The following is a 25,763-nucleotide window of genomic DNA, read 5'->3' as shown; positions in this document are numbered from 1 at the left end:
TGTTACCTCCTCACTAAACTGTTAAATCTAGCCAGGAATAAAAATTATACATATCCATCACATATATAATAACATCCCATCTCTTTGTTTGCAGCTCCAGCCTGATGATCGGCTTCTTCATCACCTGTCTCATTATTCTGACAGCTGTCATGTTTGTTTCGGCTGTTTATTGCTGTTTTGGGGTGAGTTGTCTCTAAAGTGATCATGGGAGTTTTTACAAAGATGTAGTTTTGATGAATGTTTATCTCAAATGTAGTCAAGTACAGAAAAGGTCTGAGAGTTTGTCTGTTCTTTACCAGATCTTAGTTCTATGTGTGTGTGATTGTGTGACTGGTACTTGAGGGTTCAATGGACAAACAAGTTCATTACACAGCTGTGTAGTGTTAACACCAGTTTGGGCTTTAAAGCAGTTGTCACATTAGTACGAGTCTTTGAGAGTATTTACATGTTTTCCCTTCACCCTGAATTTGAGGCCGTTTGGTCCCAAATTGACGACATTTGGGTGTAAACCCCCAAATGTATTTAGGCAATGCAGATAAACACAGTCAAATATGTCAAATCTAAATAAATATTGAATGAATTTTTTCATCTCTTTTTTATTAACATTTTTTATCCTACTTTCTGATCTCACTTTGTCTGTCCTGGTGCTCATGCCCTCAGCTGTTCCCAGTCCCTCTGCAGACTCTTTCTAAGAGGATAGTCCAGTCCAGACTGAACAGCACCCTAGTGGGCGTCTTCACCATCATCATTGTCTTTCTTTCTGCTTTCATCAATATCGTAAGTTATTAACAGATGTACCATATTTTGATTCTTCTGTTTCTGAATCACATAACCCTTCTCTAGCCTTAAATTCTGACCTTTGACCTCACTCAGTTCACCTGCCGGAGCCAGGACCTGCGAGGCTGCATCAAAGCAGAGCTCAACATCAGTTTGGACAGCGTTAACGCCTGCCACGCCCGCCTCCTCAACTATAGCCTGGACACACAACAGAGCCCCTGTGGAGACGACACCCTCATCTGCAGCTTTCCTGAGGTACAGGTGTGCCTTGGTGTCCATGTGTGTCTGTGCAGCAGAAAACACACATGATTTCCTCATTCAAAATCATTTCAGGCCTTGTTTAAAAGCAGATGTGTCTGTTAGAGCCGCCAGTGCTGCTGGCACAGAAACATAAAATGGTAGCAGAAGTAAACAATCATGGTTTTCTGTTCTGTTCAGTTGTGTAATCAACTTATATTTTATCAAAACAAAAATGCTGCCGTCTAATTCATGGTTAAAACAAAGCAACGTGTTTTAAGATCAACTGCCTTCCCACTGTACGAACATTGCATCTTTTAATTGTATATTTTAAGATTTTAAAGTGACTCTTCTGGCAGATGAAATAGATGCTAAGTGAGGGTAATTGCAAGTATAAATGTTAATTTGTTTGCACAGCAGTGTTTAAATTAAGTGACTGAAAATCATTCTGCACCCTTAAGGAGCTATCCTGTCATAAAGAGCACATCATAAGTTATATATAAGAAAAACACATCCTATGCACATTTTTCAGCTTGTTACATCTAAATTGTGCGAAATCACTCGTTTAGAGGGCAGATGCTCATATTCTCTATTCGAGACATGAGCACAGATACCATTAGCGGGTCTCTCCTCCAATGATCTTCGAACAAGCCCTGATTTGATTACATAACAGACAAGTTGCTGTTAAGTATACTATGGCACTCTGAATTAAAGTTACAGAAAGTTGACCAAGTTACAGAAAACTTTCATGACCACCATAAAAACAAATGCACCTTCCTTGGTATCCTCTCTGTCCCTCAGTACTTCTCGTCATGCGTGCTGCTGAGCCTGCTGGCCTGCTCGGTCTTCCTGCAGATCAGCAGCATTGGAAAACTCTTCCTCATGCTCTTCATCGAGCTGCTGTACCTTCTTGTCATGGAGGTGCCTAAAGTGAGCCTCTTCGACAACCAGGACCTGCTGGTCATGGCCAGTGCCATCAACGTTGTGTGAGTCACTTCATTACTGCTTTGTGTTTGGGTGTGTACACTTGTATTCCTATCTTTGTGAGGACCATTTTTCAGAGTCCCGTTTGAGGGTTAATTAATAAGTGTCCTCACAAAGACAGCAATATGAGTTTGTGTGTGTATGCTTCCATATTGCAGGGTCCCCACACTGTAAATCATTGAATGTTATGGTGACCTAGGTTAGAGTGAAGGCAAGTCTGAATTTATGTCAATCTAAAGTCCCCACAAGTAATTAAAAAACACAACAGTGTTGTTACAGATGTAATGTGTAAATCTTTGACTGTGTGCAGATACTCTAACAGCTGTTGTCTCTTCTCTGTTCCTCCCTCACAGCGAGAACATGAATGGAACAAGGTGAGCCTGATGCCTGCCTTTATTACCACAGAGACCTGAAGCATTACCTCTGTGATCTGATTAAGCTAACGGCATCATTAGCACTGTGCTGGTACAAATGTAACTACAATGACCTGCTGGCAACAGATGCTAAAGCTAATGAGCCAAGATTTTGAGGACAGCTTTTTTTTTTTTTTTTTTTTTCCCAAACAAAGTCCATCTATACCCACGTACAGTATAACGGCATGTAACACCTGTGTGGTAGATAGGAACTGATTGATTTATTTACTACGCAACATTGAATGTCCTGTCCTTGTGTGTGTGCTGACTTCCAGTTGTGTGGTGGACTCCAAGGTTCCTCTGAAGATCATGACCCCAGTGGTCATCACCGTCTTTGTTCTGGCTCTTTACCTTCATGCCCAGCAGGTGGAGTCCACAGCCAGGCTCGACTTCCTCTGGAAGCTGCAGGTGTGTGTAGGTGTGTGTGTGTGTGTGTGTGTGTGTGTGTGTGTGTGTTGCTCAAGTTGTGGAGACACAATATGTTTACACAACCACACATTTCTTTCTACTTTGTAGAGACCTGATTTCATCCCCAAAGGGAATCATAAAACTTCATGGTTAAGACTTGGTTAAAGATAAAGGGTTTGGACTAGGCATGTAGTGGTTTGGGCAAATCTACAGGAAATTAGTATAACTCAGTCCAGTGTCCTTTTGAATGATGGGAAAAAGTTTTCCATGGGTGGTGTTGGTTTAAAGACCCAAGAGTCCAACGAGATGCTGTCCTTAAGAACTATTCTCAGCCACAACATATAAGATAAGTTCATATCTATTGCTGTATAGAGAGTCAAATTTCAATATATCTTAAGTTAATGAAGAAAAAAGATGTAAGGATTATTGTTGCATTCCACATTTGCGTTTAAAGGAACAGCTGAGTCGTCTTCTGTGTATCAGATACTCATCCATCGTAGGCCTAAAAGGTGGCTCTGAAATGTCTGTAGGTTCTTTCTTCATGTAGGATGGCAGCTGTAAAATTCATCAGCATTTTTCAACTTTTTTTGTGACATACCTTCATTGGACTCCATCGTTTGCTGTCATGAATCCAAATGAGCTGCTGCTTTTCTCTGGAGAATGAACAAGCTAAAAACTTTTCAAAGGGCTACAGAGGCTAATTGTTTGCTACTCGAATGAGTAGAGAAGTATTTATTTAATAATAAAATGCCTTGAGAGTTGTTTGAGTTCTTTGACATCTCATTGAAGCACTGAAGCAGATTGCACTGCCAGTCTAGTGGATACACATGTTATTTATCTAAAAATGTTGAGTTGCTGGAGGAGTCTATTTTCCAGCTCAGTGCTGTCACTGACAAAACAGGAAAACAAGCGTCTCCAGAAACTCTAGCAGCTCTGTGATGCTGTAATGCTCGTCGCAAAGAAAAGATAAAGTATTAAGTGAAAATTGGCCAAAGGGTACGGTCACAGTAAACACCAATAGAAATGCATTCTAGTATAGTATAGTCTAGTATATTCTCTGGAAACCTTAAATGTCTGTACTGAATTTTGTCCCAGTCTAAAAGATACTTCACTGCACAGCCAGTTGATTCAGTCTTCGTTTTCTTAATCACTGTATTGAACTCCACATTAGGCCACAGAGGAGAAGGAGGAGATGGAGGAGCTACAGGCCTACAACCGCCGTCTGCTCCACAACATCCTACCCAAAGATGTGGCCGCCCACTTCCTGCAGCGTGAACGGCGAAACGATGAGCTGTACTACCAGTCATGTGAGTGTGTGGCAGTCATGTTTGCCTCCATCAGCAACTTCTCAGAGTTCTACGTGGAGCTGGAGGCCAACAACGAGGGCGTGGAGTGTCTGCGGCTGCTCAACGAGATCATCGCTGACTTCGATGAGGTGAGATGTGAAGTCAGCGTGGAGGTGTTTCTGCGTGTCTGATTTGGTCTTCAATTTCTGACTGCTCCACAGTTTCATCCATTCTGCTGCATGATCAACATTAGACAGAAATTTAGTATTAAGATCAGTAAAACTGCTAAAACAGAACTTTTTAGAAAAAACTCCCTCTCTTACCACATTAGATCATCAGTGAGGATCAGTTCCGTCAGTTGGAGAAGATCAAGACCATTGGCTCCACCTACATGGCGGCCTCCGGCCTCAATGACTCCACATACGACAAGTCCGGGCGCTCACATATCCGTGCTCTGGCTGACTATGCCATGAGGCTGATGGACCAGATGAAATACATTAATGAACACTCTTTTAACAACTTCAAGATGAAAATAGGTGAGCTGATATGGTTGTTGACACAAACAGAAACTTATACCCACATTCAACAGATTCAGGACCTGTTCACGCTCTTCCCGCTCTCTCCCAACTTGGCGTTTATTCTCAGGTCGGGAGAAATTTCATGAATAAAACCTTTACCCCCACATTACTCACGCTTCAATCACATCCCACCTACGACCAATACGTTTAACTTATGTCACATATACTCTTAAACCCTGAGTCAGTTGCCAGTCAATTTATGACCATTACCGTCATACTTACGCTCTAGATACACTGCCGACGACCAACTAACGAGGCATTCCTGCTGTACTTTTGCCTACCCCCAACTAAGATACGCTCTTTTCTCCCAAAAGTAGCTGCTCTGCCATTCAACACCTATTTGCCTACTATTGTCTCATGCACACCATGGATCGAGCGCGAGGTGTGCTGCTAAATGTTGTACTTTTAGAACAACAGACTGCTATTGCATTGTTTTATACAGCTTATCCCTCTGGCTCTTATAAGGGCTCAAAATTGGAATGAGCAGCAGTGGTTGGCTGCCCGTTTTTATACAAGGTAGAGTTCGTGAGTTAAGGCCTGTGCATACTCCCCCAGAACAGAGAAATTTGTTGGTTTTCTCGAGGTGGCGAGAACAAGAACCAGGACATTTCATACTCAAGTGCAGAACTCCCACTGCAGAACACGCCACGGACACTAAGCATTGTGGGAATCTGACAGAAACTAAAATACAGCAAATAAGATATTGGATATTGCCATCTTTTACGACAGACGTTCTCCTCTTTCCACGAATTATTTAGCCATTAGCAGATCTAATAGTAGAATGGGAATTAAATGATGTCGGAGCCGCCACTGTTATCAAGAATGGATCGTGGGTCAAAGAGCAAGGATCGGCAGAGAAACTTTGCCTCCTGACTCATCTGTCCTGCTCTTGCCCCTTAACTTCTATTCCCGCTTTACTGATGCTCTCCAGAGGTCGGGAGATGTTTTTGAGCAGGTTCAAAGACAGTTCCCGACTATCCCGCTCTTGTTCCCGTTTAGATCCCGCCCAAAGCCGTTTAGTTCTCGTTGTTGTGGGAACGCCCAAAATTTCGACATCAGGAGTAGATTGGGGTCTGTGGACTGTGGGTATAAGGCGATGGTTAGCTTTAGTGGAAAAATACATTAACTATGCTAGAAATGGAGAACATATGTGGGGAGAAATGTGTCCAGATATTATCTTCAAATACAGAAATGCATTTGCAATAAATATCAGCTTACCAATCGAGTAGCCTAGTTCCTTCTGTTAAAGAAAAAAAAAAAAAAAAAAAAACATTGACAAATTCTGTGACATATTTTTGTAAGAATATGTGCCACACATTTTTTAAGAATAAAGAACTTTGTTTCGTCTTTTAGGTCTTAATATTGGCCCTGTGGTTGCTGGTGTGATCGGGGCCAGAAAGCCTCAGTACGACATCTGGGGGAACACAGTGAACGTGGCAAGTCGCATGGACAGCACAGGTGTACCAGAGAGAATCCAGGTGACCAAAAGTGTAATGCTACAATGCCAAAAGTACAGATTTGCTCAAAAAGTCCAAATAAAATCTGACAGCAGGGTTAGATAATTTTACCTATTTGTAGATATTATTTTTGCAAAACATACAGCTACATAAATGGGTACTTTTCCAAAGTTTGGAGAAGTGGCTCTAATTATATATCAGATCTGTGCCTCTGATTTACCAGCAATTCAGGCAATGGTTGTTTTGTCTGATTAATAGATAAATATCAATGTGTCAATGTTAAAGCCAGCCGAGGCTAATTTATACATAATTGTTTTACAATCTAAATAAAATCAATATGACTTGACTCTCTATTTATCGAGAATAAAGTCTGTAGTATTGAGTTGTCTCAAAGTTTAAAAACTTATTTTAAAAAAAGTCAAAATGTCTTTAAAACAAACGGAACAGCCTCAGTCCAATTTCAGTGAAATAAAAAATGAATGTTATGATTAAATTAGCTCATTAAAATTTTAATGCAAGTTTCAGTCTGAGTCAGGATGGCTGTTGGTTTCATTTCACCATCCTGGAGTTAGTGTTGGTCTATTTTGGTCAAAAATGAGGAATTCAACTAATGTGCAAAAGCTCTGCAAAACTGCTCTTTACACATGGCTGATGGCTGGACTTAGAACAAGTCTATTCACGTTAATGAAAAATGGCCATATTGCTTTTGCTGTATTAGATATGAAAGCATTAAAGCTTAATAACTGGAACTACTTTGAACACAGATGGAAGCCTTTTAATTTCATCTCGTCCATCTCCACACCTTCTGAAAAACCATTTACACAAGAGCAAATATGAACCACTGCTTCTGATGCACAGGAAAATTAAAGTGACAGCAAAATGACACCATTAACACTGGAATGTAACAGGAATTAATCTTTTTTTTAGTAGGCAAGGTCTAGAATACTCTCTGTTTATTGTTGTAATTTTCCATGTAGAGGCAGTCTAAGGAAAACAGGATATTTAGGGTGTCTTACTTCTGCTAAGAGACCAAGCCCAAGCACTACTGGCCAAACCGTGAAACTTCAAAATGGGTTAAATGACAGTTAGTCTCCCAGACATCACGGTTACATAGAACCATTGCTCTGAATGCATTTCAGGGACCATACATTTAAAGTGTAATAAATGGGTTCTCTTTGAAATTAAGTCATGTCAGTGCTGTAGAAGCAATGGTTTTATGATGCTCTTTCCTGTTTCTGTGCTCAGGTGACCACAGACCTGTACCAGGTGCTCAGCTCCTATAACTACACACTGGAGTACAGAGGCGTGGTCACAGTCAAGGGCAAAGGAGAGATGATGACCTATTTCCTCACCAGTGGACCCTCCAGCAGTTAACCTACACTGGGTGACAGATGGACATGTGGGGGTTAAGAGCCTTAACTCCGCCTATGACACAACAAGCAGCCTCATGGACCTCTAATGGCAACTGGTGGACTGACGCATGACTGAGGCGCAGCTCCGAAACTTTCTTGAACCCACTGAGGCCACAACAAGGAAGGATGAGGAAATTCGTCCCAAAGCTAAGCCTGCGGAGGATGCTTTAAGTGCAAGAGGCCTAGCAAGCCTGAATCTGATGAGACCAAAGATGTCCAATCAGAGCATAAAGACAAATTCCACCTGCTAAGTCCCCTAAGGAAAATGTTCTCTAAGAAATTTAATTTGCTTCAATCTGCCAGAATTTTTAAGGGGTTTGGACAAGCCTGCAGGAAGACAAAGACTATGTCATTTCCTCTTTCTCTGCCTTTCTCCTGCTGACGTGTGTATATACACATACACGTAAAACACAGTTTTACGTGTATGTATATGGTGTTTAAGTACTGTATGTGAAACATTTTGTCCATGTTGTCGTGATACAGGTACAAATCTCTTATATGTGGACTCTAAGCTGGCACCGCAGCTCTGCCTGTCCTATCAACATCTGATCACGTATGTAACAGACTGACAAAGGAGTCGCAGTGAGAGAATTATTGGTCTTACAGGTCCAGGAGGTCCCTCAGATATAGTTTGGACTGTTTTATATTAGAATAGATAAACACTCCACAGAAGAAAGCTTCCTGTCAGAAATATAAAATCACAAGCACTAACAGTATCAACAGCATGTACACACACCTTAAACACTAAGATGTCAATGAAGAGCTTTTTCTAATCTTAGACATTTTGTATTTTGACTTCAGAACACCAAACCTATATTTTGTACATGAATATACTAGAGAACTATCTATAAACACCAGTGTGTATTCAGATGTGCATACTCTATCACTCTCATGTTGGGATATCAGAAATTCTCACGGGTGTTACCTGGTCAGAGTGTAGCGCCACAGCTAATGTACCATTTAGTGTCAGCAGAGCGACGCACCTGAATGTGCACTTTTCTTGCTCTTTTAACCGAAATGCGGCTTTTGGTCTGCAGGAAGTCAACCGTTTTCTGATTAGATGACGTTCTGAATATTTCCCTTCACTTGTGGGCCACAGTGAGAAGGGAGCATCAAACCAAGTGAGTAAGTGCTCTGAATGAGACCAGAGGATGGTCTCAGTGCTCTAAAGCCATTTTGCACTCCAATTCTCTAAGCTGTCCACCCCTTCCTGCACCACCCAACACCTCTCTTGCTTGCTCAATCAGATGGTACGACCCAATGAATGTCCAGTCATCTCCAATGAGGCCTTTAATATGAACTTTGTACTAATGACTACAATGCTCCTCCTGTGGACAGGGAAAGACAAGCCCTTTTGTCTGCTGTTTTTTTTTCTTCTTACCAGAGCAGTTTTCTTCAGTATTCTTCACATTACTCACTCATGTCATCAGACAAACTGCCTTTAACCTGGCCATTTCATAGATGGCAGTAAAACTATTAGCAAACACTACAGCTGGTTCTGTTTGCCTGGGCTGAGCCACTGAGTACAGTTTATTTGGAGCAATATAAGGAATAAGGCTAGCTTTATTCAACTCTTATGAAAACACCAAAATCAACAATATGCTGCTTTTCCTATTCTGTGTCTACACAAACTCCATCCTCAGTCGAATTGCTTCTCATGACTATATAAATCTTTAAAACACTGCAAAGACTTAAGGGCTCCATTTACTCCTGTTTATTGCGACTATTATTGTATTTATTACACATTTGATCACTCTACTTTAGGGACTAACTTTAAATTAACTACAATGTACTGTATGGAGTCTGGGCTGCACCAAGATTCATTGTAGAACAACATTAATTAAAAAAAAAAAAAAAGACACTGTTGGAATATAATTATTTAAATTAAAGTGACATTGAAATGATTTATTCAACTATAGAAAGAGTATAAATTAAAAAGATGACATGCTCCTGTTGCTGCTCAGGTAGGACTTCAATTTGTTTCGAGGTTGCACACAAATGTATTTGCCTCAAAAAAGTTGCAATTACTTAAAAAAAATCCAATTACTTAATATTGAGATGTATTAAATTGATTTTAAAATGAGCAAAAGAATTCAATGTAAATATAATTTTAAAAGTTGTAATGACTTTTTAAAATAATTGGATCACTTTAATTAAATAATTGTGGTGGCTCACTCCAGGCCCAGTTCATTGTAATGATGTAATATGGCCAACAGTGTGACTGACTGATGTTTTTAATCATCAATCCATTGTTGATGTTGGTGTTTTCACAGGATGTCAACAGTAAAACTATAGATTAACAAACAGCAGCCTTATCCTTTAAAAGTTGCTGGTTTTGCTTGTAGTTTGTTGAGAGAGAGATAAAACTGGCACTTACTCAAAAGGTTTGCTTTGAGCTTGTTGAGTGGGAGGTCTGTACTAGTCTACTCAGGTGGTTTCTGTCTTGTTAATGACTGCAATGCTGCGACAATTATCTTCACATATTTCAAAGTGTCGTCCCAGTTGCCATATTGAATGCTGTGCCATTCTACACCCCCAGTGAGCCCTTTTTTCTGTTTATTGTGCAGGAATGCGCCATTACAAACACACAAGAGAGAAGGCACAGATCAGAGATGAGGGGAGTAACTAAGGTGCCTGAGTGGAAATGTTAATGTTTTAGGTGGTAGAAACTCACCTCTTTCTTGTTTCTGCAGCTGAGGATGACAAGGTGAGGCAGCATCTGTGACAAAAATAGCTTCACAGAGAAAACAGTGGGTTGTTTTTGCTGTCATGCCAAACACTATGCTGTTTTTTTTTTTTTTTTTTTTTACAATCAAATAAACAGCTGAGATGTTTCACAGGTAACTTGATTTAATCCTGATTATTTTTTGCATGAAATCTATTTTCAGGTCACTAATGCATTCTGATAAATGACTGGTTACTTTGTCTTAGCATATTCATAGTACCAAAGTAAAGGTCCTGCATAAAAGCTGGTCACACATACACTGTGTGGCTAAAAGCATGTGGACACTGTAGTTTGAGCAAGACCTTTTAATTCATTATTTTCTAATTGAGAAAATTATAGAATATTTGATTTTGAATTACATATTTAACGATAGCTCTGGTGTCCACTTACTTATGTCTACCAGAAATAAAACACGTTGAGTGAGACTATGCCCAGCTAAAACTTTTTCACAGGTGCGACAGCGTGACATTGTGCTTTCGTTCATGTAACTCACCAAAAGATGGCAGCAATACTACATCATTGGGTTTACACACAGGCCCGTTGTCTTCTTTTCTTCACAGTTACTGTTTATGCATGATAGAAGAGACAAAAGAGACTAATCTGCTGATTAGTACCCCAAGTGTTATTTCATCCATTACAGCTTAAACATCTATATCATGCATGGCCAAATCCAGTCCTCAAGGGCCAATTCCCAACTATCCCTGCCCTACCCACTGCTGATTAACTGGATCAGGTGTGTTCAGCCAATCAGAAGGTGCCCGTTATCTTCAACAAGCATGACTTAAGGTCCTTTAACATGTGATATGCATTCAAATGTAATTTAAGATTCCTTCTCAAATAAACTATATTTAGGAAAAATTAAGATTTTGAAGAATGTCAATGAGAGTAAAAAGCCAGTGTACCACAGGCAGTAACCACATTAGTCTTTGCTTTACTTTAGGGAAATCAATCATATTACAGCAAACAAAATCCTCAGACTTAAACATTTTGACCTTTCTGAGGAACCAGCCCATGAGGACTCCGACTGTGCGAGCTATGCCACAAAACACTAGTGACATTCAGTTGACACATGAAGAGTTCAAATTGTGCCTCGAGCAGTCTGAAATTTACACCTGCAGCACCCATTTGTCATTAAAATCTACTTAATTTCCTGCCCAGGAAAAAATCTATCCCTTTTTCCATTTAACTATATCACAATATATAGCTGCTACTTATAATGAGGCACCCATAAATGACATCAATTACAATCATCATAATCACCATAACTGCAGTGCCATTACTGGTGGAGAAAAAAACAAAAAAACAAAAAGCACTTCCTGAACAGTGTTACAGCTGCTCTGAATCATGAGGCAATCTGTTGCTTCCAGCTCCAAAGAGAAAAAAAGACTAAACTCAGCAGTTTTACTACATTTAGCAGCCTAAACTCTAGTGCTCATTCATCATATGCTGCAGCCTCCAAGCCTCCAAACTCAGGTAGTTTTCCAAACCAATATAAAAGCCTTGAATTTCACTTCTAGTTACACAACACACCTACTCCACACATTTACCGTTAACAGCTGTAAAAACACAAACAATCAGAGCCAGTGAAGCACAATTTGGATCTAACCATGTCAAAGCCGTAATGTGAAAAGAACTATTAGGTCATGTAGGTGCGGTACTGCTGTTGGAAAGCAGAGAACATGTGAAAGTACACTAATGACTCACAAGGCTGAAGAGTTGCAGAGGCCCACCGACAGATCTGTAGTGCAGATGCCAGATGCACTTGGAGTGTAGCTGCATGGCTACACTTCAAATTTCACTTTTATCTCAATCCAGTGACAGACAGATTACTAGAAAAAAGACATTATGATGATCTGGGGACAACTGTTGAGCTACTCACGAACAATGAACAATAGAGGCATAACTCAATTCTCTATCCTCCTGCGTTTGTGTGCTATTTGTTGGGATTGTGCAGGAAGCCAGTAAATATTCCCATAATTCCCTGAACTAATCTAACATTGCTTAACAATGATGAATGTGGCATCTCCTGATTGTAATTATGGTAAATGTGAACACCGTGCTAATATTAATTACACAGACAAACGGTGAGAGAGAGATTTTTTTTTTTCTTTTTTCCTTGGTCTAAGTGGCCGATGCAATTATATCTGAACCAAGAGGATGGGTGGGAGAAAAAGCACGCCAGAGGCCACTCAGATGATATGACCGGCCCCTGGCCCACACAGCACAGCTTGCATCTCTACTGCTGCCAACACAGACCTGTTTATTAACATAGTCACTTGACACAGGCACATGCTTGAGGTGGTGTGGGCGAGGAAATAGGGTATGTATGCTAACAGACATTTGTTTACTGGAACAGTGGTTACTTAGTGCCAGTAAAAAAAAAAAAAAAAACAATAATAAAATAAGAAATTAAACTCTTAAAATCTGTAAAAATCTTCACTGTCCACATCACTGAACAATAAATGAATAAATAGCAAAACACACTGTCTACAAACTGGCAAATATCTGCTGAGATATAATCAATAGCTCCTGAATTTATAAAACTGATATGAGGGCCACACACGAGGCAGCATTGCATATTTTAAAAAAAATAGACCTAAACCAGAGTCCTGCACTGGGTCAGGTACCCATGGGTACTGGTCCAATATGTGCATAATAATAAAGAGCAGATGAAAAAAGTTGAACAAGAAACAGAAATGAATGAACATAAGAATGACTGGACATTTGTTACAAAGTAAACATTTAGTATTAAGATTGCAAGTAGTTTAAAAAAAGTGATCAATTCCTGCCATATGCTGTGGTGTTCAGCCTAGACCTAGAGCCTAGAGCTGTTACATGGGCTGTTGGCCAAGGAAACAGGGCTGGGAATTAAACACGTTGTGGTACAACTGCAGTTTTCAATGCTCAAGCACTGAAGACCATCAAATACCAAAAGATGTCTTCAAATATTGGGCCAAACACAGAGCAACGCACGCTGTACCTGACTGCAGCAAAACACCCGTATCTGGGCGAGTGGGGTGTCGCCTGACCTGACGCTCCCTGACGTGCTGACGTAGCTTTAGCTTTTAGTTATTTCCACTGTGATAATTCCTGATTTAAATCATAATTTAATTCTAGATATTCTTGGCGACATTCTTGTACAGATGCTTTGCTTATATCCTATATGCAGGACTCTGACCTAAGCTATAGCTGCAATAAAGGGAATTAAAATTAAAACTCTTTATCAAACAGCAGTGGGGAACAGTTTCCAAATCAATCCACCAGGATCCATGAAAAATTCAGGCAGTGGCAAAATCTCTTCCAAGTCCACACTGAGTTCTGTCCACTGGTGCTGAGATTGAGTAAAGGAACCACCCGTGGTGCAGCAAGATTTTTTGGTTTTTCATCCTGAATTGGGAGGATTGTTGTTTTTTTTTTTTTTTCCCCAAAGTTTGTGCTGTCTCCGGTGCATTTCCAGGCCATAGGTGAGGCATCAGACAAAAGGTCCATTTGTCCTTTGCTTTGGAAGTTTTTGTCAGACATTATAGTCTGGTGCTTTGCCCAGTGGTTGCCTCAGTCTGATCTGCAGGGTCATGAAGGCCCCCACCGCCACATGGAAGAGGATCTGCCACATGTTCCTCAGTTCATACAGATACATGTTGGACAGACAGATGAGTGCAAACGCCAGGAAGGACTTACTGTTCCTCCACACAGAGAAGTAAGCAAACAGGTAGCACTGAAAGGAGAACAGAGGAAAAGTTGAATGCTGCACACTTATATAACTGACCAGTGGTGTGATTTCATCATTAATGCTCGTCACTGGACAACATGTCTGTTTGGTAGCTTGGAAGTCCTATGTGATAACTTTGTTCTCCTCATCAGGCTACCAATTTGTGGTGCTCCATTTAGTACCAGGAGCAGCACAAAAGGGGCTGATGGGGATGTTTTAGAGAAGGTAGTGGAGTGAAAGGCATTGAGCTTTTGCTAATGTTAGTCTAGCTGACAAGCTGCTGAGCTGTAAAGTGCAGGTCTGTTAGTCAGCCAGTCAGCCAGTGATGGCCTGCTTTTACCGCAGACTATCACTTACCTGATACAGACAGGCCGCTGTCCCAAGGAAGAAGGCAATCACATAATTAAAGTCTTCATCATCGTTCTGCAGACAAGAAGAAAAAGACAGAGAGAATTGGTTTCAGCATTAGTCATCATGTCCAGACAAAGCATCATGAAACCACATAAGAATATTCAGAGGTGCCTGTTTTTTCCCCCCATTTAGTCTCATTTCATTTAATAATAGTAATAATAATAATAATAAAGTAATAACATTTACACATTCAAGGAAGACTGCATAGGAACAGCATTTACAAACTTTTCTTAATGGAAAATTCAGATTCTCTATGTAACACTATATGTCTTATTAGCTAAAATACTTTATTTGGAGGTGAAACCAAAAGTGAGTGCACACATGCCAGTAACAATTACTCATTCACAAAACCACAGCAAGCACAGGACATTTGTCAATAAACTGTGATGGATCTCTATAATGGACATTTTGGGTAATAATTGTATAATCTACCTTCATTTTGTTCCTTGCCTGGTCTGACCTTTGAACAAGTCTGTTTAATAAGATTAACATTCAAAACTATAAAAAGAGACCCTGCTTGTATGAAAACAGAATTTCCCTTTAAGAGAAAACAAATCTGTTTGAATGTTGTCTCTTTTATGCCCATACCTGCAGTATGCTCTCTATAGCGTGGACTCCTCGCAGCAGATTCAGGCCTCCACAGAGGATACTGAGCACACAGGACACAATGCCTGGGAGAGTCACTGGCTCCAGCATCTGTGTGGGAGCTGTAAGAGAGAAACAACACAGTATTACAGCTTTAACAAAAAAACACTAAGAAAATAAAAACTACTTTCCAAAGTATATAAGAAAACATATAACTTTTATACATTTTAGAGATTTAGAAATCTACAATAGGCAAGGATAAAGGATAGATAACTGAATAGCAATACTGCTCCAAGTATACATTGTTTTTAAATTTTGACATCCAACCCATTCTGGCAAGGTAAAAGAAGTGATGCATCACTATTATCAGATTAGCATACTTCATCCCCCAGGACAAAATGATTTATGTTCACAGAAAACGGAGACTGGCAAGGGCAACCAACAAAGAGTGAACAAGGCATGGAGAGCTGCTCTGAAGAGAATGTCGGGGGGCACAGCAGCTCTAAGTGACCTGAGGTAGCATCGCTTAGCTTGGGTCAGATAAGGTGCGACTAAAGGGACTGAGGGTTGTTTTTCTGGAACAGCTAGAGGACTAGAGGATTTGAGCCACACAGCAAAAGTGGAAATTAAAATATGAAATTAACTTTCATATAATTTTGTATTGAAAACATCAAAAATCATATTAAATTTCAAACTAAATTAAACGGCACATTCTTTCCGTGAAAATGATGAGCTCTTAATATTGTCCACAGAAATACAAATCTTATATAAAAATAATTCATGTGTAAAATAATGGTTATTTACACTTACATGTTGTTGTCCTGATGAACCATTATAACCACAACTCACTAAAGCACAGATCGGAATATGTTTATGGTACTGTATATTTCCATATCAGCCACCAGCAATCAACATATAAAAATCCTTAAACATGTTCCATGTTCCCAGGTTTGATGTGAACTGGTCTAAAACCCAACAGCAAAAAAAGTGATATGAACAATGACAGGCGCAACGGTGCATCCAGTACTGGCCCATTATTGCCGCAGTAATGGATACAATACCCTTTGGAAACCACCAGTGACCTTTTTAAGTCCCTGTGTTACAAAGACCAGCACTACAACTGTTAATAATGCTAAGTAATGAGAGTAAGATGAATAACATTTCATTCATCCCCAGAAGGGAAATTAAGTATGAAGTGTATTTTAATAGCAAGAGACTCTAGAATTTGTCTCTCAGATAAAGCATCTATGGAGCATGTGCATGTGTATGTATGCAGCAGCACCTCATGTCCTACCTATGCCTTTGTACTTAGAGGGCATGCGCACAGAGAATCCATTGATAGCCTGCAGATCCTCAGGGGAGAGCTGGTAGGGCGGTCGTAGCTTGATCTCTGTCTGCATGTCAGCCAGGTTGATCTTAGTAGAGAGGGAACGGGGACTGTTGTAGCGTTGTTTTGTCTTCTGGATGAAAGTGTCTGATGGAAGCCAGCCAGCACAAGACAGTTAATAACAAAGGTCAAAACAAGGAAAACGAACACATCGTTTGTATGAGAGAGCAGGACATTCTGTCAAGGTTAAAGCAAGAGTTTAGGATTTGAAAATCTGAATCAGCTCTGAAATTATTTTTTATTAAATGAAGTAACAGAAACAATTAATTCATTATTTGAATCGTTTTACTTTCAGGTTTTAGGTTTTCAAAGGTGAGATTTTATTATTTTCTTTTTTTTTATATATATAATTACAACTTAAATATCTTTAGGTTTTTGATTGTTGGTTGGGTAAAACAAGCAATTTGACCCCGGTCTCAACTAGCATGAGCACACATGCACATTCTCCACATATTTTTTTTTGCAACAAATTTATCACACATACATTAAACAGGATAATAAGCATTGCAATAACCCTGCGGTCCTACACAGGATACAGTGTAATGCTTGTTTGGCATGCCTTCAGAAAGTAAGTGTGTGCCTAAATGTTGGCAGTTCTTTTTTGGTGCAACTACTTTGCCTATTTTCCAGATTATTTTTTTAATATATATATATATATATATATATATATATATATATATACACAGTATATATTGTATGTCCTCCATGGGAGAAATATGCAAAGCCAAGATTTTCCAGTCCATTCAAAAAACAGTCAGTCATGGTTTCATTGAAACAGGCTTCATCCTGAGGTGAAAGTGGTACCTCATCTTTTGCAACTTAACATATTAATGAGCAAAATCAATCTGCCACTTGTGTTAACTGACATCATAAAGCTTACCATGAGATAGCTATCTTGCACATGCTGTAAAACTACATGTAGCTCACCAAATTCAATGAATGAGTAGGGCCGCACAGCGCTGCTGATTCGCTTAGTGTCATAGGTGACGATAAACTCCTTCTGTAGCTCGTCAAGGAAGCAGAAGGCCAGTACGCTGGGATAGTTTGCGGTGCACACCATCAGGTATCCAACACCCAGTGAGCTTGTGAAACTGAAGCACACATGCACAGACATTATTGCTTTTCATGCACTGCACTCTACTCATAACCAAGGAAAAATATAATTATGACACCAAGCTAAATACAGTGCAGATTAGAGAGGACAGCATTTTTGATTCTTCTGGTTTCTGTTCTAAACACATTACAAACACAATTTTTAGCACATTTGTGCCTAAAATTCACACATTCCCAGCTAATTAAACACAAAATCACATTCATATGCATTTTGGCATAATTTCTGTCTTTTGCCCCTGCAGTGCTAATTGATAGACACTGATCACATTTAAACAAATTCCCCAGATAGAATGACTTCTGCATTATCTGGCAACAACAACATCTAAATGGATGTTAAACATAAATGCAAACAAACAGAAAGATGTCATATGTTATGCAAAGTATATTTATAGTAAGTAAAGTTCAATAAGTGCATTATACAGAAGAGACATGACAATGTATTTCACAATGAGAGAGAACAAGAAGAGGATTTAGAGAGTCCAAAGTGAATTAATTGTAAAATTCATGAGCTAACTTTAAAGGCGGTAGCCCTGATCAAAAGATCTAAATCTCAAGAATCAGGAAAAATAAATCAACATTGGTCCCTCAAAGCCTGCAGAGATATCCCCTACCAACGATTCTAAGCAAGCCTCACCCTTCTGACCAATCAGATAAAGCCAAAGACAGGGGATGGGTGCTCACAGCTGTCAATCAATACATAAACAAGCTAGCATAAGCTACTGGAAGACACTGCTTTGACTGCACACAATTACTGTTTACTTCTTTCTATTGTTGAAGTTCCTCAAATAAAAATGAACAATGCTTTAGTAATACTGCAGCGATTACATTTTTTTCCCCAACTTCAAAAATTACCAAAACAGGGAATTTGCCAAGGGGTCCCAATCTTTTGCATACAAATATAACAAATTTAACAACAGCCTCTAGAGAGCCCAGTATATCAGTGAGCAGATTAACCCGTGACTTTATACACTGCCTGCCTCATTCTGACCTTAGCTGTCTTCAGATGCTTCTGGCACAGATTAAAGGGACTAATCAACAAAGCCTCTGGTTGTTGAAAGGTATAGATGGTTTACTGATGGCTGATTCAAAGTTTCTTTGGAGGTCTATCTTAAAAAGACTAATTAGCTTTTAACAAACCATGCTTGACAGAGTTTCAAAGCAATTCCCCAAGCACCAGCAGGGCCTTTTAGAAACAGTCTCATACCTCAAATGAAAGCCTGTCTGCAAATTCACTCAAATTAAAAAGTACTTTTTCATCAAAATTGTGTTAGAGTAGCCAAAAATAGAGGAGGAATACTATCAGAAGTAAACTGTTTAATCACCCATGGGTCTCTTTGGATGAAGATGCACAAAATGATCTAAATATCTATTTTATATCTTTAACTGCAAACGCTTTGCAAGTGAAACCCTGGTCAAATATATATCATATCCAGAAATATCTATATCATGTTCCCCCATATATGATGTTGTTATCCTGAAAAAAACTGGCAATGATCCACATTTAACAAAGCATCATAACCAGATATACTTAGAATATTAAAATGGCAAAATATCAGGAATTTACATCCATTAAGACCTACTTGACACTGTATGGTCCAGTCTTCAGTGTGCAGCGATCAGGGAACTGGCTGAGTTTCTTAGAGAGACCTTTGAGATGCCTCTTGGTTTCCTGAAGGTCTTTGTCCTGCTCATAATCAGTGGATGCAGAAAGAGGCAGGCCATCCCCGACCCGAACCACAGAGGCAAACAACACCATTGACATCTTACAGCTCTGCCAGTCTCACAGAGGGCCTGCAAAGAGCCACGACACAGGGAAGAAAGCTTCTTCAGAGGGTAATAATTTTACTATTATTATTCAGATTTATTAATGCTGGATGCTGGTCCTGGGTAACAATTTTCATTCTTTCATGTCTGACATGTTGAATGACAACAAAGCCTAACCTAATAATATGTTGACTATCTTGTTTTGTTCAGTACTAGGCTTAATTCAACCCATGTTGTGTAGCAAATAAAAATCCATTACTAAATAAAAAATATTTTCAATTTGACTAAAACAGTGTGAACATATAATTACCACAATTTTCTAACATCTACACAATAAAGATCTAATTGAATAATTGTTAAATATAATCAATAAATTAACTCATAATGAAAATAGTTTAATTAAAGATTCCATTTCTTGTTTATAGCATTCGGTTACATTTTTCATCTCCAACAAGCAAAACTCAGCTGGTGCTTTCCAAACAATGAAATCTGATTTTTTTTTTTTTAATCACCTCTAACTTTACAACAAATTAAGACTAAAGTGTATGGCAAGTCATTAGGTTATCTTACAATCTCAGCAATACATTGCAATATTAGGTGTGCAGTCCGAAGGCTGTTTGTTTTTAAGAAAAGCTTTGTAGACTAATCGTTATGAGGTTTCAAGGAGAATCACTGGATGTTTGGTATCAAATATCAGCTCATAACAACAGATCTGACTCCTTCAGTTTAATCCCAAGTGCCTTTAAAGTGCAAGGGATGGGTGCAGGACGGATTATAGCTATAAGACTACATATTATCAAATGTATGCAATTCAGTCGTGGCCAAATAGCTCAAGTTGTTAGTAAAACCATTGGATTCATAAATCTGGAGTTAAATAGTTTCACTATGGGAGCATCTGTCAGCAGAGGTTTTCCTTTATCTAAAGAAATTTGGTCCCACTGCGTTTTAAAATAAAAACAAAATAAGTCAAATAATAATAAAAAAGCTAGAATAAACTAACTTGTATGCATTATTTGGCACAACTTAAAAATCAGCCGAATATTCCTGCCCTATGACTGTGACAGTTTCATGCATGCAGCTTTATTTTATTCCTGCCTTAGTCACAGTGGGCCACATAGTGGGCCAGGCAGAACCCGACACTGTGGCGTTAGAACCTTGGACAGCGCCATAGACTAACATGCAGGGGCCTTCAAAGACAAACAGGTTTAACATTTTACAGGCATTTCTAGAGTAACATCTGCTTTAGTCAACTAAAGAGCCGACAAAATATCACGAGGACGATCTGCCAGAAGAAATAACGTTACACTGCATTAATGTTGGGTCGACAAGCTAAAATAAGCTAAACTAAGCTAAGCTAAGCTTAAGAGCCGTGGGCCAGTAGCTAATGAGTACAAAGTAGACTTAGCTTTATGTTATGTACGTTAACACACATTTCGGCTGAACAAATTAACTCAGTTACAAGTTTAGTGCTTTGTTTTGAACATCTCTCTTCGATGTGAGAGGTTAGATGAGATGAAGCAGCTAGCAGAAGTTAGCGGCGAGCTTAATTAGCTTACTCACTAACATTTCCTTGTTGCTAGCTTTAGCAGGCCGTGGAGCTAACAGCCAGCTACTCGGCATATACACAACTCAGAACACAGTTAAAAGCAAACCTAAACAAGACACACACGTTTGACAAATTGAGGTAGACGGGATTTGAATACCTGGAAAACACGTGTAGCATCATGCAGCTAGCTAGCAGACAGCTGTGACGATTCGACGCGTTTACGTGGCTGTTTCGCTGTGCATTGTGGGTAAAGACAGTCTCATCAGCATCACAGGAAAAAAACAAACAAAATCAAGGTTTCCAAATGAAATATGGAGATTATTTTCAACTCTGATCAATATTTGACATTCAAATGAATATTTGGATATAATTCAATAACTTAGTCGAACTGAGAAAATCGTGTTTACCAGAATTTGAGATACTTAAGATGGATTTTGAGTATATTTCTTCTTATTGCCATTTATTTATTTCTACTCCTTCAACTTATGGGCTCCTGTTGTCTTATTTATTTTTAACTTCATAGTAAAGTCAATATAATGATTATAATTGCTTTCATTTTATAACAGCAGCAATTTTATTCTTAGTAGACCTATTGTCTAAGAACTGTTGTGTTCTTAAGTTACCATCACTGATCTTTGATTATGTGAGTATTTGGCAACACACCTATTTATCCCACAGGAGGTAAGGAATTTCAAGCAAGATTTCAAATAAAACATTTAAATTTTAAATATTTCTTCTGGAGCCTTTAGTCTCAAACATCTCAAACCTTTAGTGCCATCACGATACCTGGCACTTGTTTAAAGACAGTTATACAATACTTTACAATAAAAAGGAGAAAGAGTGAGTCAACAACATAAAACGAAATATAACCTTAAAACAGCAGCGACAGAGCCAGGTGCAAAATTATATAATACACTGCAGATAATACATTAAAACAAAATGCTATAAAATCATACTTTTTACTATTGAGCATGATGGGATTGTGTGCCAAATGATGTGCTACTACAGTATATTATTTTATTTATCTTTAACTGATATTGTTAATATTCATGAACTCCTTAACTTTGATCTGCATAATTTTTATTTTCACTATATTTTGGGGAGTTTTTTTGTTTTATCTCTACTTGGCCCCATTGCTACTTTTCCACCAAAAGCCAGTAACAAATCAGTCCTACTCCCAAGCATTTGCTCATTTTGTTATGTTAAAACTAAAATAACATGAAAAATGAATTATGTGTACCCACTGCTTGTTCAGCTTTGGAGCTCCACTTGACCTAAAGTAGGCCATTCACTGGCATCAGCATTTTCTTCTATTTTCACACATTTCCAGTCAGAGTATGGGCAAAGTGTAGCTAGAGGAAATGAAAACAATACAGAGATGGTTAGTGGCCCCATCCTTCACACATGCCCATGCAATCTTCCCTGAGCCCTGGCAATGTGTCAGCCTGAAGGGACCTCCTCAGCTCTCTCATGGCCTGTGTGTGTGTGTGTGTGAATGTGTGAAAGTGTAGGAGAAAGAAAGGAACCAAGTAAAAGTGGATGATGGATTTCTGCTGCAGCTGACAAGTTGATGAATAGCCACAGGTCTCAGTCAGTGTTTAGTGCAGGGAGTGTCAGGTGAGAAAGGCAGCATCGTCATTCACAGTGACACAGTCAAAACAGAGGTGCAAACACATCAGCATTCAAATGCATCAGCCCCAAATGTCTCTTTCCCAGAATGTCACCATTACACACTTCAACTTCAAACTCAGGCATGTCTAAAAAATACATGTGCAGAACAGTCTTTTCAGGATCTTGACATTTTTTCCAAGAAATTCATGAAACTGTCTTGGGTGAAAACCAATATGACATTATGATAAGAAAGTAAGAGATCAAACAACATGCTTTGGTGCTTGCAATGGACAAAAATGTAGGGCAATCTACCAGAAAACTGACAGACCTTCATTCAATGCACATTGATCTGATACAGTTTGTTTAAAGTTAAACTGGTTACTAATAAACAAACCCCAGCTAGCCTGCAAAAACAGATAAATCATGTATCAAGAATCTTTGTCTAATATTTGTGAAACATATATGGACATCCCAGTCCACAAACTGTGGAGTACTCTAGGCCAAATTGAGTTGTACCCTGGATGGGATTGTATAGTTACAATGAAGGAAAATCTTAATGCTACAGCAGACAATGATATTTCAGACATTTTTTTTTCAGCTTTGTGGAGACCCTGCAAGACCCTTTTCTGCTTCAACATGACAATATCAGTGTGATAAAAGTTTGATAAAGAAATGATTTTCTGAGTTTGATGTGAAAGAAGCAGACTGGCCTGCACAAAACCGGAAGGTATCCAAGCAGTTTTATGAACTGGAACATCAACTTTGAGCCTGGCCTTATTCCCCAGCGTCAGAGTTAGACCTCACTGATACTCTGGTGACTGAATGGGAGCAAATCTCTGCAGCCAGGCTCCAAAATGTGGAGTAGGGCTTGAAACCAGAGGAGTGGAGGCTGTTAAACAGCACAATATGCCCGTGGTTTGGGAAAGATATGTTCAGCAATTTCATAAGTGTGTAATGTTTGATCACCCACATAAAATTTGATGCATTTCCACAGCAAACCTGCATTACAGGTGTTGATGTGTGAAGTCTGACTATGTACACTTGCCAGCCACAGTAGAGGAAATCCTATCAAAATAAATTATGGAAAGTGTAGGAGCTGACATTTTTGGAGCTTTATCCATAACAAGACTACAATGACAGACTTTTCTAAATATATCTCTGGCACGTGCTCCATTTCAAGTAATCACTGGACTGCCCTTTTAAATACTGACTTTTCCTAATGTGTTGTGCTGCAAATAAGTAGTTTTCTCTTTTACAAATCAAATACTGACATATTTTTGATCATTAAAAGATAAAGATGAAATAAATAATATTATCTATTTTAATATTTTTCAGTATTTTAAATAACTTTTCAATACATTTTATTGTTATCTTAAAGGGAAACAGCAGCAGAACCACTCATAAACATAGTTTAATGTGGACTATGGATTTCTGTAAATCAAGCTTGCATAAATTTGAATAAACATCAATTGGTTATTGTTGTTAAAACATGGAAGCTATCCATTTAAATGCCTGTTCATTTTCCCATGGGGGCTTCACCAGTCAATTAAGGGTAAGCATTTTACATTTTCATGGTACATGGATTTCCTAACTATAATTTACCAATTTATATCAACAATGTCATAAAGATGTTTCTGTTTCTGACAGGATTTACTGACAGCTCTACTGAACTGCAGATAGAGTGAACATATGAATCTTTCAGCGCAGGATGCAAATCACTTTGATTACTGACTCGTGAGAAATGAGCTAAAGAAAATCTTTATCTCTCCCAGGCAGATACTTAGAGGTCTATTTATTTCATTGACTTCTGATGTTTGGACCAATTTGTTCCTGTTTCTTTATATTGAATAGCAAAAAATAACAGGATGGAACTAATGTACAGAAAAGATCAACAAAATAGATGCTTTCTAATGATGCATCTGCAAAAGCAGGAGGTTGTGTGTGGGCTTGTATAAAAAAAGAACATAATGACAAGGCAAGGAAGCAGAGGTGAGGTAAAGGACGCCCAGGCAGATGAAGGCAGAGTGCAGACTGACGTCAAAGAGATAAAATAAAACAGCCCAAAACACAATTTTTCATAAAGGGAAAATGGCTTCTGCTTAAGGTACTTGATTCTGAGCAGACCTTGACTTTGTATTAACAACCCTCTGCCCTCCATCACCAATGCACATTTTCCACAGGTTAAGATGCACACTCCTCCCCTCTAAGAAAACCCATAAAGGAGCAATGAAACAACGCTCCCAGGCATGAAAATGCCCCACCCTTTGAAAATCCTCTAAAGTGAAATTGGGATTGAGAGGGTATTTCTGCCTGTGCTCACAGACATTAATCAGCCTGTGATGGCTCAACACTGCATGCATCCCAACAACAGTGCTTTATCTAAGCAGACCTGCGTGACCTGAAGACTGCAAACACTCAACACATGAAACTTCAGTCTCAAAGTCACTCCCCAGCTTAGATCAAGCCTGGAGCTGGAATTTTCTATGACAGTGGAAGCTATGAGGCCTTCACTCCACACAGACTGCTCAGGACCTTGCTCCTAAAAGCAATTTTTTACTTGTGCTTGACATCTTGACAATGCAGACGTTCAGGCAGTACAGCTTTGACAGCAGGTTCACTGACGTCACTGTGATTGGGGTCATTTTTAGGTGCAGGGCCATTTTCTAGCCATTTCTCATTATAAAGGCATCAGTGTCAGATCTGCAGAGTGCTTCTTGTGGACCATTTGTTCCCCCTCTGAGATGCAGAACTGAGAAGAATGCCAAGATAAAGAGGCACAAAAACTGCTTTCACCAGGACTGTCCATCAGCCCAGCGACCCAACAAGGTCAACTTCTATTTAATTTATCGTGCCAACAGTGTAGCTTAGTGTTTCTGGTGTACTTTAATATAGCTTCAACCATGTTCTCACATTATACATCAGTACTGTCTCAGTGAAAAAAAAGTGTCTACAATGTCTATTTTCTTTAGTTTTTATTAATTTTTAGATTTCAACACAGAAACAGTGATTTTTAGAATAGATTGATATAAACATGGGCAGTCAATAATTGCAATTAAATACCTATTTTTACATTTTATTTTTTAGTCCTTCTCCATTCCTTGTTAAATGAACAGGAGCTGTCTGCCACGTTAGCTGAAATGTACCAGCACAGCGGTGCTTCGAGCTAAAGGGTGACATCAGTATATGTTTACATGCTAACAAAATGTTAGCATGACACAGACAGGAATGTCATTAGTTCTGCAGGTAATACAGGAAATATAAACTGCTACTATCCATCCCTAGAGCCTGATCCCTAATGTGGCTCAGGAATGCCTTACTGAACAAGCAGTGCATGCCCATTGCATAAAAACCAAGTGAAAA

At 39.0% G+C, this 25,763-nt stretch overlaps 2 protein-coding genes across 9 annotated transcripts in view; one reads left to right on the top strand and one right to left on the bottom strand.

Annotated features, from left to right (window-relative positions):
- The window catches only part of adcy5 (adenylate cyclase 5), a 54,272-nt gene extending 46,726 nt beyond the window's left edge, over nucleotides 1–7,546 (top strand). For 2 of the 4 annotated variants that reach the window (XM_026294761.2, XM_026294759.2), the window contains exons 12-21: nucleotides 95–182; nucleotides 661–777; nucleotides 874–1,032; nucleotides 1,816–2,000; nucleotides 2,352–2,372; nucleotides 2,687–2,819; nucleotides 3,991–4,254; nucleotides 4,437–4,641; nucleotides 6,037–6,161; nucleotides 7,386–7,546. In XM_026294761.2, the coding sequence (XP_026150546.1) occupies nucleotides 95–182; nucleotides 661–777; nucleotides 874–1,032; nucleotides 1,816–2,000; nucleotides 2,352–2,372; nucleotides 2,687–2,819; nucleotides 3,991–4,254; nucleotides 4,437–4,641; nucleotides 6,037–6,161; nucleotides 7,386–7,514 (1,426 nt within the window). In that variant the 3' untranslated portion in view covers nucleotides 7,515–7,546. Of the gene's footprint in view, nucleotides 1–94; nucleotides 183–660; nucleotides 778–873; nucleotides 1,039–1,815; nucleotides 2,001–2,351; nucleotides 2,373–2,686; nucleotides 2,820–3,990; nucleotides 4,255–4,436; nucleotides 4,642–6,036; nucleotides 6,162–7,385 lie in introns of all 4 variants that reach the window. The other 2 variants (XM_026294760.2, XM_026294757.2) reach the window with 1 other exon arrangement.
- Nucleotides 3,537–21,028, bottom strand: sec22a (SEC22 homolog A, vesicle trafficking protein). Of its 5 annotated transcripts, XM_033325793.1 has the most exons (12): nucleotides 20,950–21,028; nucleotides 19,063–19,273; nucleotides 17,297–17,460; nucleotides 16,277–16,456; nucleotides 14,986–15,104; nucleotides 14,344–14,409; nucleotides 11,982–13,992; nucleotides 10,771–10,840; nucleotides 10,227–10,286; nucleotides 5,902–5,923; nucleotides 4,429–4,580; nucleotides 3,537–4,340 (listed from the first exon to the last, which is right to left on the bottom strand). In XM_033325793.1, the coding sequence occupies exons 2-7, from the start codon at nucleotides 19,242–19,244 to the stop codon at nucleotides 13,792–13,794; spliced, it is 912 nt and encodes a 303-aa protein (XP_033181684.1). In that variant the 5' UTR covers nucleotides 19,245–19,273; nucleotides 20,950–21,028; the 3' UTR covers nucleotides 3,537–4,340; nucleotides 4,429–4,580; nucleotides 5,902–5,923; nucleotides 10,227–10,286; nucleotides 10,771–10,840; nucleotides 11,982–13,791. The 5 variants fall into 5 exon arrangements, with proteins under 5 accessions (XP_033181684.1, XP_033181683.1, XP_033181682.1 ...); XM_033325792.1 differs by having other exon boundaries at nucleotides 6,020–10,286; nucleotides 10,771–13,992; XM_033325791.1 differs by having other exon boundaries at nucleotides 4,429–5,763; nucleotides 10,771–13,992.
- Between the last annotated feature and the right edge of the window lie 4,735 nt (nucleotides 21,029–25,763).

The sequence above is a fragment of the Mastacembelus armatus genome, chromosome 21, assembly GCF_900324485.2.
Source record: "Mastacembelus armatus chromosome 21, fMasArm1.2, whole genome shotgun sequence".
Lineage (NCBI taxonomy): Eukaryota > Metazoa > Chordata > Actinopteri > Synbranchiformes > Mastacembelidae > Mastacembelus > Mastacembelus armatus.
This window is presented reverse-complemented; position numbering and strand designations above follow the sequence as displayed.

Coding starts and splice junctions, on each gene's coding strand:
- sec22a (XM_033325792.1), bottom strand. CDS start 19,244: ATGTCAATGGTGTTGTTTGCCTCTGTGGTTCGGGTCGGGGATGGCCTG. Junction 17,461..19,062: donor ACTGGACCATACAGTGTCAA/GTAGGTCTTAAT, acceptor TGTGTGCTTCAG/TTTCACAAGCTCACTGGGTG. Junction 16,457..17,296: donor CTACTCATTCATTGAATTTG/GTGAGCTACATG, acceptor GGCTTCCATCAG/ACACTTTCATCCAGAAGACA.